Source organism: Lynx canadensis, chromosome D3 (genome assembly GCF_007474595.2).
Source record: "Lynx canadensis isolate LIC74 chromosome D3, mLynCan4.pri.v2, whole genome shotgun sequence".
Lineage (NCBI taxonomy): Eukaryota > Metazoa > Chordata > Mammalia > Carnivora > Felidae > Lynx > Lynx canadensis.
In genome coordinates, this window is record NC_044314.2 from 47,836,096 (window position 1) to 47,850,652 (window position 14,557).

General features: G+C 41.2%; 1 protein-coding gene across 1 annotated transcript in view; it reads right to left on the bottom strand.

The window, feature by feature from the left end:
- Positions 1-696: 696 nt before the first annotated feature.
- TTC39C (tetratricopeptide repeat domain 39C) overlaps positions 697-14,557 on the bottom strand; it is a 107,539-nt gene continuing 93,678 nt past the window's right edge. Inside the window, exons 8-14 of the mRNA XM_030336061.1 lie at positions 12,930-13,037; positions 9,437-9,546; positions 8,288-8,411; positions 4,643-4,740; positions 3,448-3,552; positions 2,143-2,181; positions 697-1,469 (exon numbers count right to left, since the gene is read on the bottom strand). Of these exons, the coding sequence (XP_030191921.1) occupies positions 1,380-1,469; positions 2,143-2,181; positions 3,448-3,552; positions 4,643-4,740; positions 8,288-8,411; positions 9,437-9,546; positions 12,930-13,037 (674 nt within the window). The 3' untranslated portion in view covers positions 697-1,379. The remainder of the gene's footprint in view (positions 1,470-2,142; positions 2,182-3,447; positions 3,553-4,642; positions 4,741-8,287; positions 8,412-9,436; positions 9,547-12,929; positions 13,038-14,557) is intronic.

Sequence of the window (14,557 nt, forward strand, 5' to 3'; positions counted from 1 at the left end):
AATTAGATGACAACAAAAATTAGCAATGAAGGATTAAAAATTAACTTTGAACTCCTTTTATAGAATAACCTGAGCTAAGGAGACAATGATTAAATCCTGGCAACAGATAGCCCAGCAAATCCTTCACCAGCAAATATTCTGAGGAAAAAAATACAATCACCTATGTTCATTTAAGAATAACCTTGTCGGGGCGCCTGGGTGGCGCAGTCGGTTAAGCGTCCGACTTCAGCCAGGTCACGATCTCGCGGTCCGTGAGTTCGAGCCCCGCGTCAGGCTCTGGGCTGATGGCTCAGAGCCTGGAGCCCGTTTCCGATTCTGTGTCTCCCTCTCTCTCTGCCCCTCCCCCGTTCATGCTCTGTCTCCCTCTGTCCCAAAAATAAATAAATGTTGAAAAAAAATTAAAAAAAAAAAAAAAAAAAAAAAGAATAACCTTGTCAAGTAATTTGTTAAAAGACCTCCAAAAGTTGGTAACGAGATAATTTATCACAAAGATAAGGAAACTCCTAAAATATAGGTATTATTTATCTAGCCAATAGACCAGGCTTTCTAATAAATTAGCAAAACAGTTCTACTTTTGATTGTAAAACTATCTATTTGCTTCTACTTGATTGGCTTTCAAAGGAAAAAAGTGTTCATTACTTTGAAACATTCTGTAGACGATCTGGAGATAAGTATTTTTGATGACACAACTTCAGCTGAAGCTCATTTGTGTTTTAATAAGGAAAACATGAAATTCTGGGTTATTAACACATTTTGTTTTACAAGAATATTCTGTCTGTGGTCAAGAGATCTGTGTTCTATTCACTGCTCCACTGATAACAGGAATAATTGATTGGGATCAATTAGCCTTTTTGTGCCTGAGTTTGTCTAGACAATGGGAATAAGAATATCTGTGCTATGTTATTCACAAGTTAGAGGATAAAATAAAACACTAGAAAGCACTTTTATTTTTTTTCAAAACACAATATAAATGCTATGTCATAATACTGTTGATAATTTTACAGGTGCCTCCTAGTGTTATATGCAGTCGGATGTGTGCTTAAGGTAGGCGTTCCTAGAAGATCACAGGTGGAATATTTAGTTTGCTTTTATTTTAAAAATAATAAATCACAAAACTAAAATGTTTGAACAAGGTCACTTAACCCTCTCCCCAGGTGGTTAGTTATAATTACTAGTATCCTCATTATTATTACTTTTTAGCTATACGTTTAAAAGAGGAGATCTTTAATATGTCAGCCTAAGTGGGAAAATGTGTCCCTGGCACAGGTGGTTTTCAGAAGAAAAGCCGGTCTTCGGGCTTCCAGAAGAGCTGTGTCCTCTGCTTTCATTTTAAAGTGCAGAACCTGGTAGGGAGGGACAGAACAGGAAGTCCGAGTCTATCACTGAGGAACCAGTTCCCTCAGGGAGGCCAGAGCAGCATGGATGCGGACATGCAATCTGTTTTCAAAGTCGTAGCCAGAGAAATCCTCCTGTAAGACCAAAGAAGGAGATTTATGAACTCTATGAACTGAGCCTTCTGAAACACTGCAACATAAGCCACACGATTTTGTGCTTCCTGAAGTAAAATCTCTCACACTGCTTCCCATCCACTCAATTTTATTTCCCAAACCTCAAACTTCAGGTTCATTTCTAAAATGTCCAGGAGGATGTCATTAATGCTGTCTTTGGAAAATTGTCTTCATGTTATTCCTGAAATAGTAGTAGTCTTGAACTGTGCTTAATCTAACCTGCTATTAGAAATTCTTCATTCAAGACTATAGTTATGGGGGCGCCTGGGTGGCTCAGTCGGTTAAGTCGACTTTGGCTCAGGTCATGATCTCACAGTTCGTGAGTTTGAGCCCCGCATCAGGCTCTGTGCTGACAGCTCAGAGCCTGGAGCCTGCTTCAGATTCTATGTCTCCCTCTCCCAGTGCCCCTCCCCTGAAGTGTGTTTTTAAAGCAGGATGGGCGATTTCATTGAGTTTCTTATATTAGTAATTTCACTTAAACATCAAGGGCTCACCAAATCAATTAGTTATTACTTTTCCTTTCCAGAAATATCATTCACAACAATCATCTCACAAAACTTCTTGAATTCAGACTCGAGTGGACACAACAGAGGGTAAGAAGGGCCCTGGAAAAAGGTAGATACAGTATTTTTACCTTTGCTTGAAGAAGTAGAGTTCTGCCTCTTGCTACAGTCTATGAATGTAAGAAAAACATAATATCTTTTAATATCTATATTTGGACACACTCAAGCAGAAAATGTTATAACAGGATAGGTTAATTAAAACAATTCACAGTAGACACAGAGGTGAGTCAACTGCTCATTCTAGTTTAGTCACTCAATTTTTCTTTAATGATGCTTGTTAAGTTCACACTAAGGCATTACTAAATAATTGTGCATAACCCTCATTATACAACAAGAGATTAACAACTTGGAAGAGTTATTATGGCTTAAGATCTTAGGGAGCAACCTAAAACTGATGATCATTACAAAGTTTACTTGACATCAGTAAGTTAGACCTTTGGAATGCATTACTGGTTAAGAACATCAGCTTCACGTTTCCAGAAATGGACCAGGCTTGTTATATTTTAAGTACACATTTTAAGGCCATATTAAGAGTAAAACTTTTCCTAAAGAATATGGTGTTAGGGTTTTCTACAAAAAATGACAAAACTTGCCTTTTCTACTTTGGTAAAATTAGAATTTCAAATGACTTACCAATTACAAGCCTATATTTGGCGAGATGGGCTACATATTTAAGGGTCAGTCTTGAATCATATTTCTGTTGATTTGGCTCTAATTTTAGAAAGCCTATTTATTTGAAAGTATAATGAACTTACTAAAAATTACAATCTCATAAAGCTAGTATTATGTAACTGAGTTTCTAAAAGAAGGTAGCAAGCAAATCCACTCGTTTAAAAACAAAACTTCCCCAGTATACTTAAATACGTAACTGTCAAATTTATATGGCATTCTGAAATTTTTAAAGCAATCACCACATCATCCTCATTTATTCTCACCATAATCTCCATTCACTTGGCAAGGCAGGTATTTTTTATCCTGTTTTACATATTAGGAGGAAGATACATGGTTCAGGAACATAACCAGCCTCCTACACTAAGGTGAAGGCAGAGTTAGAATCCGAATGCAAATCCGTGTTCTTCTGAATAAGCCGTACTACTTCATATCCTACCATTCTAAAAAAGGCAATGATTTTCCCCTCGAGTGAGTTTTTGTCCAAAAAGGTACATTTATACTGCTCATTCCAGAGAAGAAACTGCCTCAGTAAACATAGTAAAAGAGGATGACTCACTTCTTGGATTTTTCCTGCATGAAATCAAGGAAAACAAAACCAAAAACCCACTATGTTCAATTCACTGACTTTAAACGAAGGATGCTTTGTGCCTGCTCACCTGTGCATTTTTGCTGATGAACGTTACTTAAACTATATGAGGCCTTACCTCCGGTTTGTCTAACAGAAGACAGCCAAGTTCATAGCAAGCATATGGCTGGACGTATAAGTTATTCTGACGACACAACTCATCTTTAACAGCGCGCTGAAAGAACTGAAAGTAATACAAAAGTTACTACAATTAACTCATTTTCCCACCTAAGGTTCATCGCATCTTCAGGAGGCAGAAGGGGGGACGTATCTCTGTATTCTAGATGTTTGTTTTGGCACCCTTATTTCTTCCCATCCTCATCCATATCTACAAGCCCGCTGCATGCTTGCCTCCAGGCTATGCTACCCATCGGTCAGCTCAATTTGTGCTTCTTCTATTTCCAGTTGACAACGTAGCCTCTACTGATCTTAATGCGGAAAACATCATGATCTGCATCTCAAAGTAACATACCAATATTTAAAACAGGAAGCACGCAAGCCAAGAATCAGCTCCTGACACGTATCTTGACTGTATCTTGCGGATACTTAAGTATGTGATCTAAAGCAGGCTACTCAGAGCTGTGTAATAACTATCATGACCCTGTGCTGAAAAAGTAATTTAAAATTATAAAAGTATGTCAACACTCTAGGACTTAAAAGTCAAAGTCCCCTACTACTGTACATGAACTCTTTTAAAGAGTAATCAAAATTACACTGGGCTATACTTCAAAACATCCAACGACACAAAAACTTTAGAAAAATTCCCCCAACTATATTTGAAAATAATGAATGGTTCTCTTCCATATAGTATGTACACAGAATATCTTAAGCTAACACTTTTCTAGACTTTACCTCCAGGGTTGCTTTGGTAATCTGCAGTTACAGACAGGAAAAGTGAACGCACACTAACATATCTGATCATCTTGGGGATTTATCTAACTATGAGGCTTCATTTTGCTCCTTTAAAACTGTCTGCATCCTTATTTCCTCCTTCTCCAACTGAGACTGTCATCTCTGATAAGTAACTCCTGCCAGAAGAAAAGCCTGTGTATAAAGAAGCAATGTAAGCATCTGAAGTTACACGTTACTAACTAGTATTCTCCACCAGCACCTTCCAGCATCTGAGAGGAGAGGACACGGATCGGTAGAGGGTTAAGCTCACCCTGCGGCGAAAGGTCTGGTTTTGTTGAATGCTTTTTCCATTGTCCTTATTCCTAAGCACACATACAGGCTTTCACAGTCTATGTTCCTTGGCCACAGCATTAACGGTTTACCTGAACAGCATCTTCTGAGTTTCCCAGACATTTGTGTATGGCACCAAGAAGCAAATACTTTAATCCAACAACAGATGAATCATCCACTTCATGGCAAGCTTAAGGAGAAGTGAAAACAGCAGCAAGGATAAGAATTCACTTAATTTCTTAAACATCATCATGAGTTAAGTATTTCATTGTTCATTGACCTGAATATTCAGTTCACAATCCTGCCCCCTGAAACTCAGAAGGCTCCTTTTCCTCATCCATTAGTGAATACCCTTATTCAAAGAAAGGCAAAGACATCAAACATCTGGGCATCCAGAGGACTCGGAATTATATCATATTGTTAGCAGGAACAAGAAACCAATCTGCACAGGCTACATACTGCATGCAGGATTCTAACTATATGACATTCTGGAAAAGGCAAAACTCTGGAGGCGGTAGTTCCCAGAAGTCTGGGGGAGAGAGAGGAAGGGAGGAAGAGCTGAAAGACAGGGGATTTTTAGGGCAGTGAAATATTCTGCAGGATACTACCTCTAAGTGTGGCTACATGTCAGTACGTATTTGTCAAATCACACAGAATGTATGAAACAAAGAATGAACTCTAATGTATGACTAAACCCTAATGATGTGTCAGCATTGGTTCACTGGCTGTAACAAATGTATCCATCTGGGTGAGGAGGGGGGGTGAGTAGGGGGGTGGGAGGGGTGGCAATGTTGATGGGGAGGCTATGTGTATGGGGAAGTGAGGGGTGTGGTATGTGGAAACTCTAGTACTTTGTTTAATTTTGCTAAGAACCTAAAACTACTCTATAAAAATACTTCTAAAAAATTCTATCATATTAACTTCATAAGCCATATGGCGGGCACCTTTCCACGTTTGTACTGATGCACTGCACTCATCACTGAGGGGGCATCCGCCGTGACCCCTCCACTTCAAGAAGCTTGCCATCTACCACGCAGGATGGGCACACATGTTGGAGGATGTTACAGGAGTTCTTCCAAGGAAATGAAAAGGGTGGAAAATTGGAAACACAGTGGAGCTAACAGAGGAGGAAAGGAAGTTGACGGTTTCTATGGACCAACAGAGATACTGAGATTTGGTAAGATTTTATAAATAGACACACATACATATGTACACACATATACACACACACCTTTCCTTGTGGCTGGTTTAAGCCTCAATAAAAAGGTGATATTTGAGTAAAGACCTGAAGGAAATGAGTGAAGGAGCCACATGGATGTTCAGAAGCGCATTTGCAGACAGAAAGAAGAGAAAGTGCAAAGGCACTGAAGCCGGCGTGTGCCTGGTGTGTTCAAGAACAGTGAAGTGAGTGTGGCTGGAGCCTGGTGAGCAAGCAGGAGGAGCAGTGAGAGGCAATGGGGTGGACGAGGGGGGAGAGTGGTGGACAGATCACAGAGCCCTGTAGGCCACTGAATGGACTTGGGCATTTATTTAAGTGATATGAAACCACAGAGGGTTCTGAGGCCCAAAATAACATGACTTCATTTAACAGGATCACTCTGGGCACTATGTTGAGGATATACAGAAATATTTTTAAAATGCAGAGGAAGAGGGGCACCTGGGCGGCTAGGTTGGTTAAGTGCCCAACTTTGGCTCAGGTCATGATCTCACAGCTCATGTTCGAGCCCTGCACTAGGCTCTGTGTTTACAGCTCACAGCCTAGAAGCCTGTCTCGGACTCTGTCTCCCTCTCCTGCCTGTGCTCTCTTTGTCTCTCTGCTCCTTCCCTGCTTGTGTGCTCATTCCCTCTCTCTCGCTCCCCCTTGCTCCCCCTCAAAAATAAACATTTAAATGTTTAAAAATAAATGGATAAATAAATAAAATGCTGAGGAAGAATGCAGTGCACAGGGTGGGGGAAGGGCTACAAATGAAACCACAAGATGAGCATTGTAAGAATCCAAGTACATCTGCTGATGAAGGAAGTTACAGATGGGGGGTCTGAGAAGCTGAATACACAAAGCTGGGTCAGCATTTAATTAATGCATTTGATTGCTTTCATCCACTACCAGTTTTTTTCTGGAACTATTACTCTACAGAGATCTTCTCTGTACTCTACATGGCTGAATAGATTTGGATCATTACTGCTTAACACTGGGGAATGATAGAAACTAATTAATCGATCTCAAAACTGCACTAATATTTAACAAAGATATTAAAGAATTATATCATGTTTACTCAAGAGCCTCCCTTTCTCCATGACCACATCATTGCTATTTATTTTGATACCTGGAAAGGGATTCAGAGAATATTTAGTCACATTAAGTGATCATCATTTCTATGCCTGTCAATTACAGCCTATTTTATATGTGCATTTGTGTCTGAATTCTCTCTACACAGTCTCGCATTTGTGCATTACAAAGAATAAAATTCTGTATTGTTCCTTAGAGTTAGACATTGCTAGACATTCTAGACTTGCATCAACAACCAGGGATTGTTTATTCTCCTGTGAACTTTTCCCATAGCTATAATAAAAATGACTTTATGAAGGCTATATTACCATAACCTATGGTCCTGGGTTTTTTTTTTTTTTTTTTTTTTTTTTTTTTTTTTTTTTAGTATTTATTTATTTTTGAGAGAGAGAGAGCGAGAGCGAGCAAGCAGGGGAGGGGCAGAGAGAGAGGGAGACACAGAATCTGAAGCAGGTTCCAGTCTCTGAGCTGTGAATACAGAGCCCAGTGCAGGGCTCGAACTCATGGACTGTGAGATCATGACCTGAACCGTAGTGGGACGCTCAACCAACTGAGCCACACACGCGCCCCCCCCATGTTTTTTTAAAAATACATGAATCAAAAATCTAGGCTTCTAATTACACTCCTAGGTATTTACTCAAGAGAAATGAGTATATGATGTCCACACAAAAGACAAGTACACTTATGATGTATACTTATGTTTGTAGCAGCTTTACTCATGATGGCTAAAAAAAAACCAGGAACAAATCAAACATCCGACGTCCGTTAACAGGAGAAAGGATAAACACACCATGGTACAGATTTAGCCCCACAGTGGAGTGTCGCTCAGCAGGTGTAAGGAACAAACTACTGATACGGGCTACAACATGGATCACTCCCACAGGTGCTATGCTGAACAAAGGAAGCCAAGCCAAGCAATGAAAAGTACACATGGTCTGAACTTCTATGAAGTTCAAGGACAGGCAAAAGTAATCTGTGGAGAGAGAAATCAGAACAGCGGTTGCCTTGGGGTGGGGACTGACCGAGAAGGTGCCCAAGGGAAATTACAGGGGTGGTTAGAAATGTTCTAGATCTTCATTGTGGTGGTGGATGCCAGCATGCATATATTTGTCAAAACTCAATGAAGCAGATACTACCTGTTCATTTTAATAGACGTGAATCAAACTTATATAAAACAAAGGGCTTTTGCTGGGGGAAAAAATGTACGCATCCAGCAATCCCCAGGGCTATAAGAGTCGGCAACACTTTGCAGTCAGTGCGCCTCAGCACACACCGCTAACGATGCATGTCCACACATTCCCGTGCTGCCTACACCTGTCACCTATATGCAACAGAGCGTTCTTCACCACTCCACCATCTAATCCAAGAATGGCAGATCTGTACTCTCTGAATCAGATAACGCTAACGGGAAACCGAAAAAACCGGCCGATGAGCAGAATTTTTTTATTACCTTGACTCATCCTCTGCAGGTTGGGGAAGGAGCAGTTGGGGAGGGCTTTCCACAGGTATAACACTTCGATGGAGGCCAGTACACACAACGCTCTGGTGGGAGCTACTTTCCGAAACCTCTCTGCCTGCAAGTGTGAGAATGATCACGCTGGGTTTGGGAAAACGAATTCAAATAAAAACATATACTCGAGACATTAAAAAATGCACAGTTCATCTCTGACATCAACAACCCCCTCCAACAAAGCTAACAATGAGAACTTCTCTCTATATAAAAATTTTTGGCTTTCTAACCTTTAACGTATGATAGATATGCCTTTCATTCATTATTCAACTCCATCTACTGTTAAGATCCAGGGTGCATTCAGAAAACAGGATGAAAGTGGATTCATTTCAGTTTAAATCCAAGGAATTTATAAAAGCTGGGTGACCAGTAATAATGAATGGGTTTACATGGAAGATGTAATTAATATTAGATGCATTTTAGTTACGGCTTTATTGACTTTTTAATTTTTTACTTAGTCCTAGTGGCCTCAGTGGTATTCCACATTATAATCCAGTTTATACTCAAGCTAAGTCACTCAATGTTCATTCATTAGTAACAAACTAAAATCATGGAAAATGCAGGATATGACAAGTTGTCGTGTAACCCACAGTGATTCCACTAACTTTTTTTCCTAAAAAGTGTAGAATAAATTAGGGTCTTTGTCCCTGCAGTACTGGGCCTTTCTACTGGTACATTTGTTGCATGTTTTTATTTTTTAGAAGGTCCAAATGTGATGTGTTCAGTAAATTATTGAGACTCAATAGTCTGTATCTCTTGCCTAGATTCTGCCAATTTCGATGCTTCTGAAACCACCCAACTCCTTAGACAGGTGCTTTCCCTTTCCAGATGTGCTCATTAGCTCTACAGGGTCTGTAATGTGTCTACCCACTCAAAGAAATAACAGCTGTTTTAATCACGTGCAGCAAAACCAGCACTTTCCATTCAAAAGAGAAGTATGCCCATGGGGGTAAATTTTCTCCACAGTGGCAAAGTGCACTGGCAAGTAAGTCGCTGGCTTGGATTAGGATTTCCTAAAACTTGTCCAAGATGGTGTCAGTTACAAATGCCCGTCACAAACACACACCAGATCTATAGGCTCAAACGTACCTTTTTCACTGAGAATTGTTCAATCTGATTGTTTTTCCTTTTGAAGAGCTTCTGAACTTCTTTAAACACTATCTGCGCCCCATCCACGTCACCGGTGGCTCCCTGACAAACTGCAAGAAACCATTGTTGTACTCCCTAAGTATCAGGGGGAAAATGCCACTCCCTAAGTATCAGGGGAAAGACACTCAGGCTGATGGTACTTGGAAAACATTACCAAAGAAAAACACGGGAGGGAGCAAGTGTTACATAGAGGCCTACAACATCCTGTTGATTGTCACACCACTGACTCAACAACTACTTCCTTGGGTTCCCAGAGTTTTGTGGCGACATACAGGAAAACCGTGGTCCTGGTCCTCTCGTTGGGCGCTAGTCTTGGACGTGACAAATTTCCAGCTATTGGCACAGTGTGGTCTAGCTGAGGCCCACATACTCAGAAAGTGGAATAAAAAGGAATCTAGGAAAGGATGATAAGGAGCCAAGAAGATCACGAAGCTTCATGGTGGATGGAGGGTACCTCTCTGTGCCTGGAAAGAAAGTCATGAAATTAATCTTACACATGTTCGTGGGCCACCTAACACCTACAAGCCACCAGCAAGAATATGGAAGAAAACACATGCTTTAACCCTAAAGAAATGTAAATTTCAGCTGGAGAAAGAAGATACACACATAGTCCCATAGCTATAATGTATATGTTGATAAGAAGAGCCTTGAGGGTAGGAAAACCAAAGTGCTTTTGGAAAGCCTCAGGAAGAGAAAGGAAACATTTCTTTCTGGAGTGATCAGGAGCTAGGAGTCAGTCTGAAAGCCTTGGAGGATGATAAGATTTTGGTAGCCTGCACACAATCTTCATCCTACCCCAAGCCCCAGGCAAAGACTTAATCATACTTGCTTCGCTTTGTATCTCTGAAGGTGAAACTTTACCAACTTTACCAACCACTCTTCTCAACTACAGCGGCACTGAATTCATTTATATCAATTTTTTTTCTTAGATGTTGTCTTTGGCACATATTTTTCAATCCCCAGCTGGAATGTCCATTGATTTCCTAATTCCTCCTTTATTTGAGCGCTCCTAAAACTAGGTGGTCCTCTATTCACATTTTGGGGCATGGTCAAGCAGAGCACCGGGCCATGGCATGTCACAGGATGACACCTGTCAGCAGGGCCGAAGAAGCAAAGGCACCAAGACTCAGAGAAGACTGTGGATGTCAAGGTGATGGGAGAAGCAGAAGATTTTCTGCTGGGAGCATGAGGGATTAAGCTGAATGTTCAAGGGAGGGACAACCACATTCCGTTAGGAAAGCGGCCCTGGTCAAAAGGACAGCATCTGAATTCATCCAAAATGACCTCATCTCCTGCAGCTTTGGCATCTCAAAAACAGAAGGAAATGCAGTGATTGTTTTGTATACCAACCCCATCAGGCTATAGATCAGAGAATGTAAAGGTCCAAGAAAGTTAAAAGACTTGCCTAAGGTCACCCAGTAAGCAAATGAAAAAGAGTAATGTCTGCTGCATCTAGTCTGACATCCTTCTCCGACAATCTGTAACTTTCTTAGTCACATAGTTTAAAAAAGGGACAGATGGTGGTGATGGCTGCATAACAGTGTACATGCACACTATGCCACTGAACTCAAAAATGGTGAAAATGGTAGATTTTACATCATGTGGATTTTATGACAATTGAACAGTGCAGAAAACTCAGTCCCTGGTGGCAGTGTTTCTGGTCCCTGAACACCCATCCTCTCTAGCTCTGCCTGTCGACATGTACCTGTCCTTCAGGGCCAATTCAAATGGCAGCTCCTGCAAGATGGCAGATAGCTTGACAGAAGTGATCGTCCCCTTCCTGTGTATGCTTTGTAGTGGAGCTCCTGACACCTCTTACCATCTGCACAAAATCCCCTTGCAAAGGCAGAGACTAGTCTTTCATGCTTTATCAGCTCCCACAAACTGGTATAGTCCTGGGATTTCCAGTATTTGGAGAAAAAATACTCCTCTATATAGTCGCGTTGCACATTTCTTTGTGTTCCATGATCAACAAAGATTAAAAAAGAAACAGCTGCCCACGAGTGACTATGTGACTCAATAACATGTTAACGACTGATGGCTGTGCTGTCGTGAAGACCTCTGCTTTTCAGTTCATGCATTCAACATGCTGGGCACACGGAGGCTACTCAGGAAATAGCTGGCACTTTCATCAGAGATGCCTGTGGGTTCTATAAAACAACTTTTTTTTTTTATGTTTATTTTAGTTTTGACAGAGAGAAAGAGCATGAGCGGGGGACGGGCAGAGAGAGAGAGAGAGGGAGGGAGACACAGAATCTGAAGCAGGCTCCAGGCTCTGAGCTGTCAGCACAGAGCCTGACGCGGGGCTTGAACCCACAGACGGCGAGATCATGACCTGAGCTGAAGTCGGATGCTCAACTGACTGAGCCACCGAGGCGCCCCTGTGAAACAACTCTTAAGGCGTGAGACAAAGTATATTCACCACTATACTGAAAATAATCCTATTCAAACATAAGCTACAGAGCCATACAAAAATGGATGCCCTAGGGGGACTGTAGTCAAGAGTGTAGGTATAAAGAGCTTTCATGTTGACTCAAAATGAACCGCAGTTTTAGAACATCCGGGATATGCACACTTGCCACTGTTAATTCTCTTAAATAGATCAGTTAGGGGACTGGAATGACAGGAAATGCTTCATTAAACGCAAATATTCAGGGAAATAAGGAGAGATTTAAAATTATGTTTGAATTTTAAAGAATCACTTATATGGCCGTGTAAGGAGAGTTTATCAGAAGCAGAAAATGTACAGCCACTTGGTACTTTTCTTTAATTTCCACCTCTGCAAGTGTACATCATGATGGCATGACGGCACTTTATGCATCTCAGGGCACAGACATCCCTTTCTCCACCAGGTGGCAGCATATCTTTATCTCCTGAGAGGAGGCCAAAACATGCACTCTTACTCATATCAGCAATGACCAGGGGTCTCTGCTAAATGATATGCAGTGTTCAAATACCTCATGTTCTACAAAATCACACTGTAAATTTAAGAAGGTTTTAATAAGTAAAACAAGGTTGGAGCAGACTACTCAAATGCAACTTTGTAACCAGGGCACTAATGACCCAAACAAAAATATTAGCACAATTTAAAAGACATGTTAAATTCCTTAAAAAATATTTAAATTCTTAAAAACTAAAAACCATATTGTAGAAAGTGAAGGATAAGAGTTAAGGGTAGGCTGAGGCTGCTTTGGGCAAAATACACAGAAACCCTCACAATAAGCGTTTTCAAAACAGAGCCTATGACCAAACCAGCCGAGAGGGGGAGCTGGTGTGCAGGACTGAGTCAGTCACCGCTGGGTGACCAGGTAGCACAGAACATTAACATGCTACGGAAAAGGAAGGAGAGGAAGGAGAACCCCACATCTTCTTGACGTCTCCCTCCCATCCGCCAATGTGTGTGGTGAACTCACCACAGAAATAAGCTACTCACCTGCAGTTAAATAGGCGTAATAGCACTGGGACCACCTGGACTCATTTTTCAGCCTCTCAAAGGAATCAAATGCATCCTTGAAATTCAGCTCTATCATGCTGCACCAACCTATGAAAGAAATATTTTTAGTATGGGACCCTAAAGTCATGATTCATATCCTGTCTTTAAGCTAGGAATCTGATACAGCTGACCATCTTTGTCTCAGTGCCACATGCACGCTACCTGAAAACCTGAAGACTTTTTTTTCTCTTAAGTATTTTCAATGTGACATTTTGCATAAGGCAAGACAGCACTTCTGGTTTCACAACCCATTAAGCAGTATGGAAGCAGTACACAGAATGACATAAAGATTTCCATGAAAACACTCTAATTTGTATCCTACACTCCAATTTGGGTGGTGAGATTAATCTAAGCACAGGAGTACTTCTCCAAGAGTAAGCACAGACACAGAAAAAGAAGGAATACTGTTAGGTTATATACATAGTGAGGATCTCAAAAAGTCTTCAAGTACCCGGGTGCTCCTTAATGATTATTAATTCTCGAACCCTTGTGAGAAGTAGAGACAACAAGCCAGTTAGAGATTAAGTACTTACCCCCCTCCCTCTGCGGGTTGGCAGCAGAGCTGAGAAAGAACCCCCTCTTTCCCAGATCAAAGCACCAGGAGACAGGCATTCTGGGAAGAAGTGGCAGCCACAAAAATGCAGGGCATTCTACCCTCATTTTTACAACAGTACCTGCCATTGCCACGTCCCCCTGTATGCCTGGGCACCTGGAGTACTTCTGATTCTACTAGGGGCTTGCTAAGGTGGCAGACGGTGTTCTCATTTTACCAAGGAGAAAATCTAAGGCACAGGGAGGTGGGTGGGACTTGCTCAAGGCCACAGAGCTTATTAGAGGGAACTGCCGAGGACTCAAGGCCACTGCTCTCTGCTATCTACCTCCTGCTATATCTGCTTCCTCGTGAAGTACTTGTGCCATCTTGGACCTGCCTTTTTAGTACAGGGATGAGAGAGATCCACACTTCCAGAAAATCCAGTGTCAATTCTATGGGATAGGAGAAGTAGACACAGGACAGTAAAAACCGGGGCTGACAATGTCCATCCTGTAAGATGGGAATTAAGTGCAAAATATGTAGAGGTGCCAATGAATCTGAATCAGAAGCCGAGTTACAACTGGGCTTCTTTTTCTTGGGTTAACCTTGCTAATAGGCCTCAGGGTTAGGCTGTGATGATTTCCAAGCTTCCTTCAGCTTTAACCCTCCACACTGCCACAGACCTGAAAATACCGCACCAAAAAAAGAGGCCATCATAATCATTGTGCAATACATGCACATATCAAATCGTTAGGCCATACAACTTGAACTAATACAGTATATGTCGATTATATCTCAGTAAAAGTGGAAGAAAAAAAAGACAGCAGTATCTTAAGAACGAAAAAAAGGCCACCAAATCTAGGCCTTAATTCAAGTTCTTTGAAATACATTCCATCCTACATTATGGCTACTACCCAGAGCTCCAGCAGGGTTTATATCCTATACAAATATTTTTTCCACTGGATTATACCTCATCTCTTTTCCCTAACCCATAACAGGTATTTAAAACACAATATTGTTTTACTAGCAAGTGCCC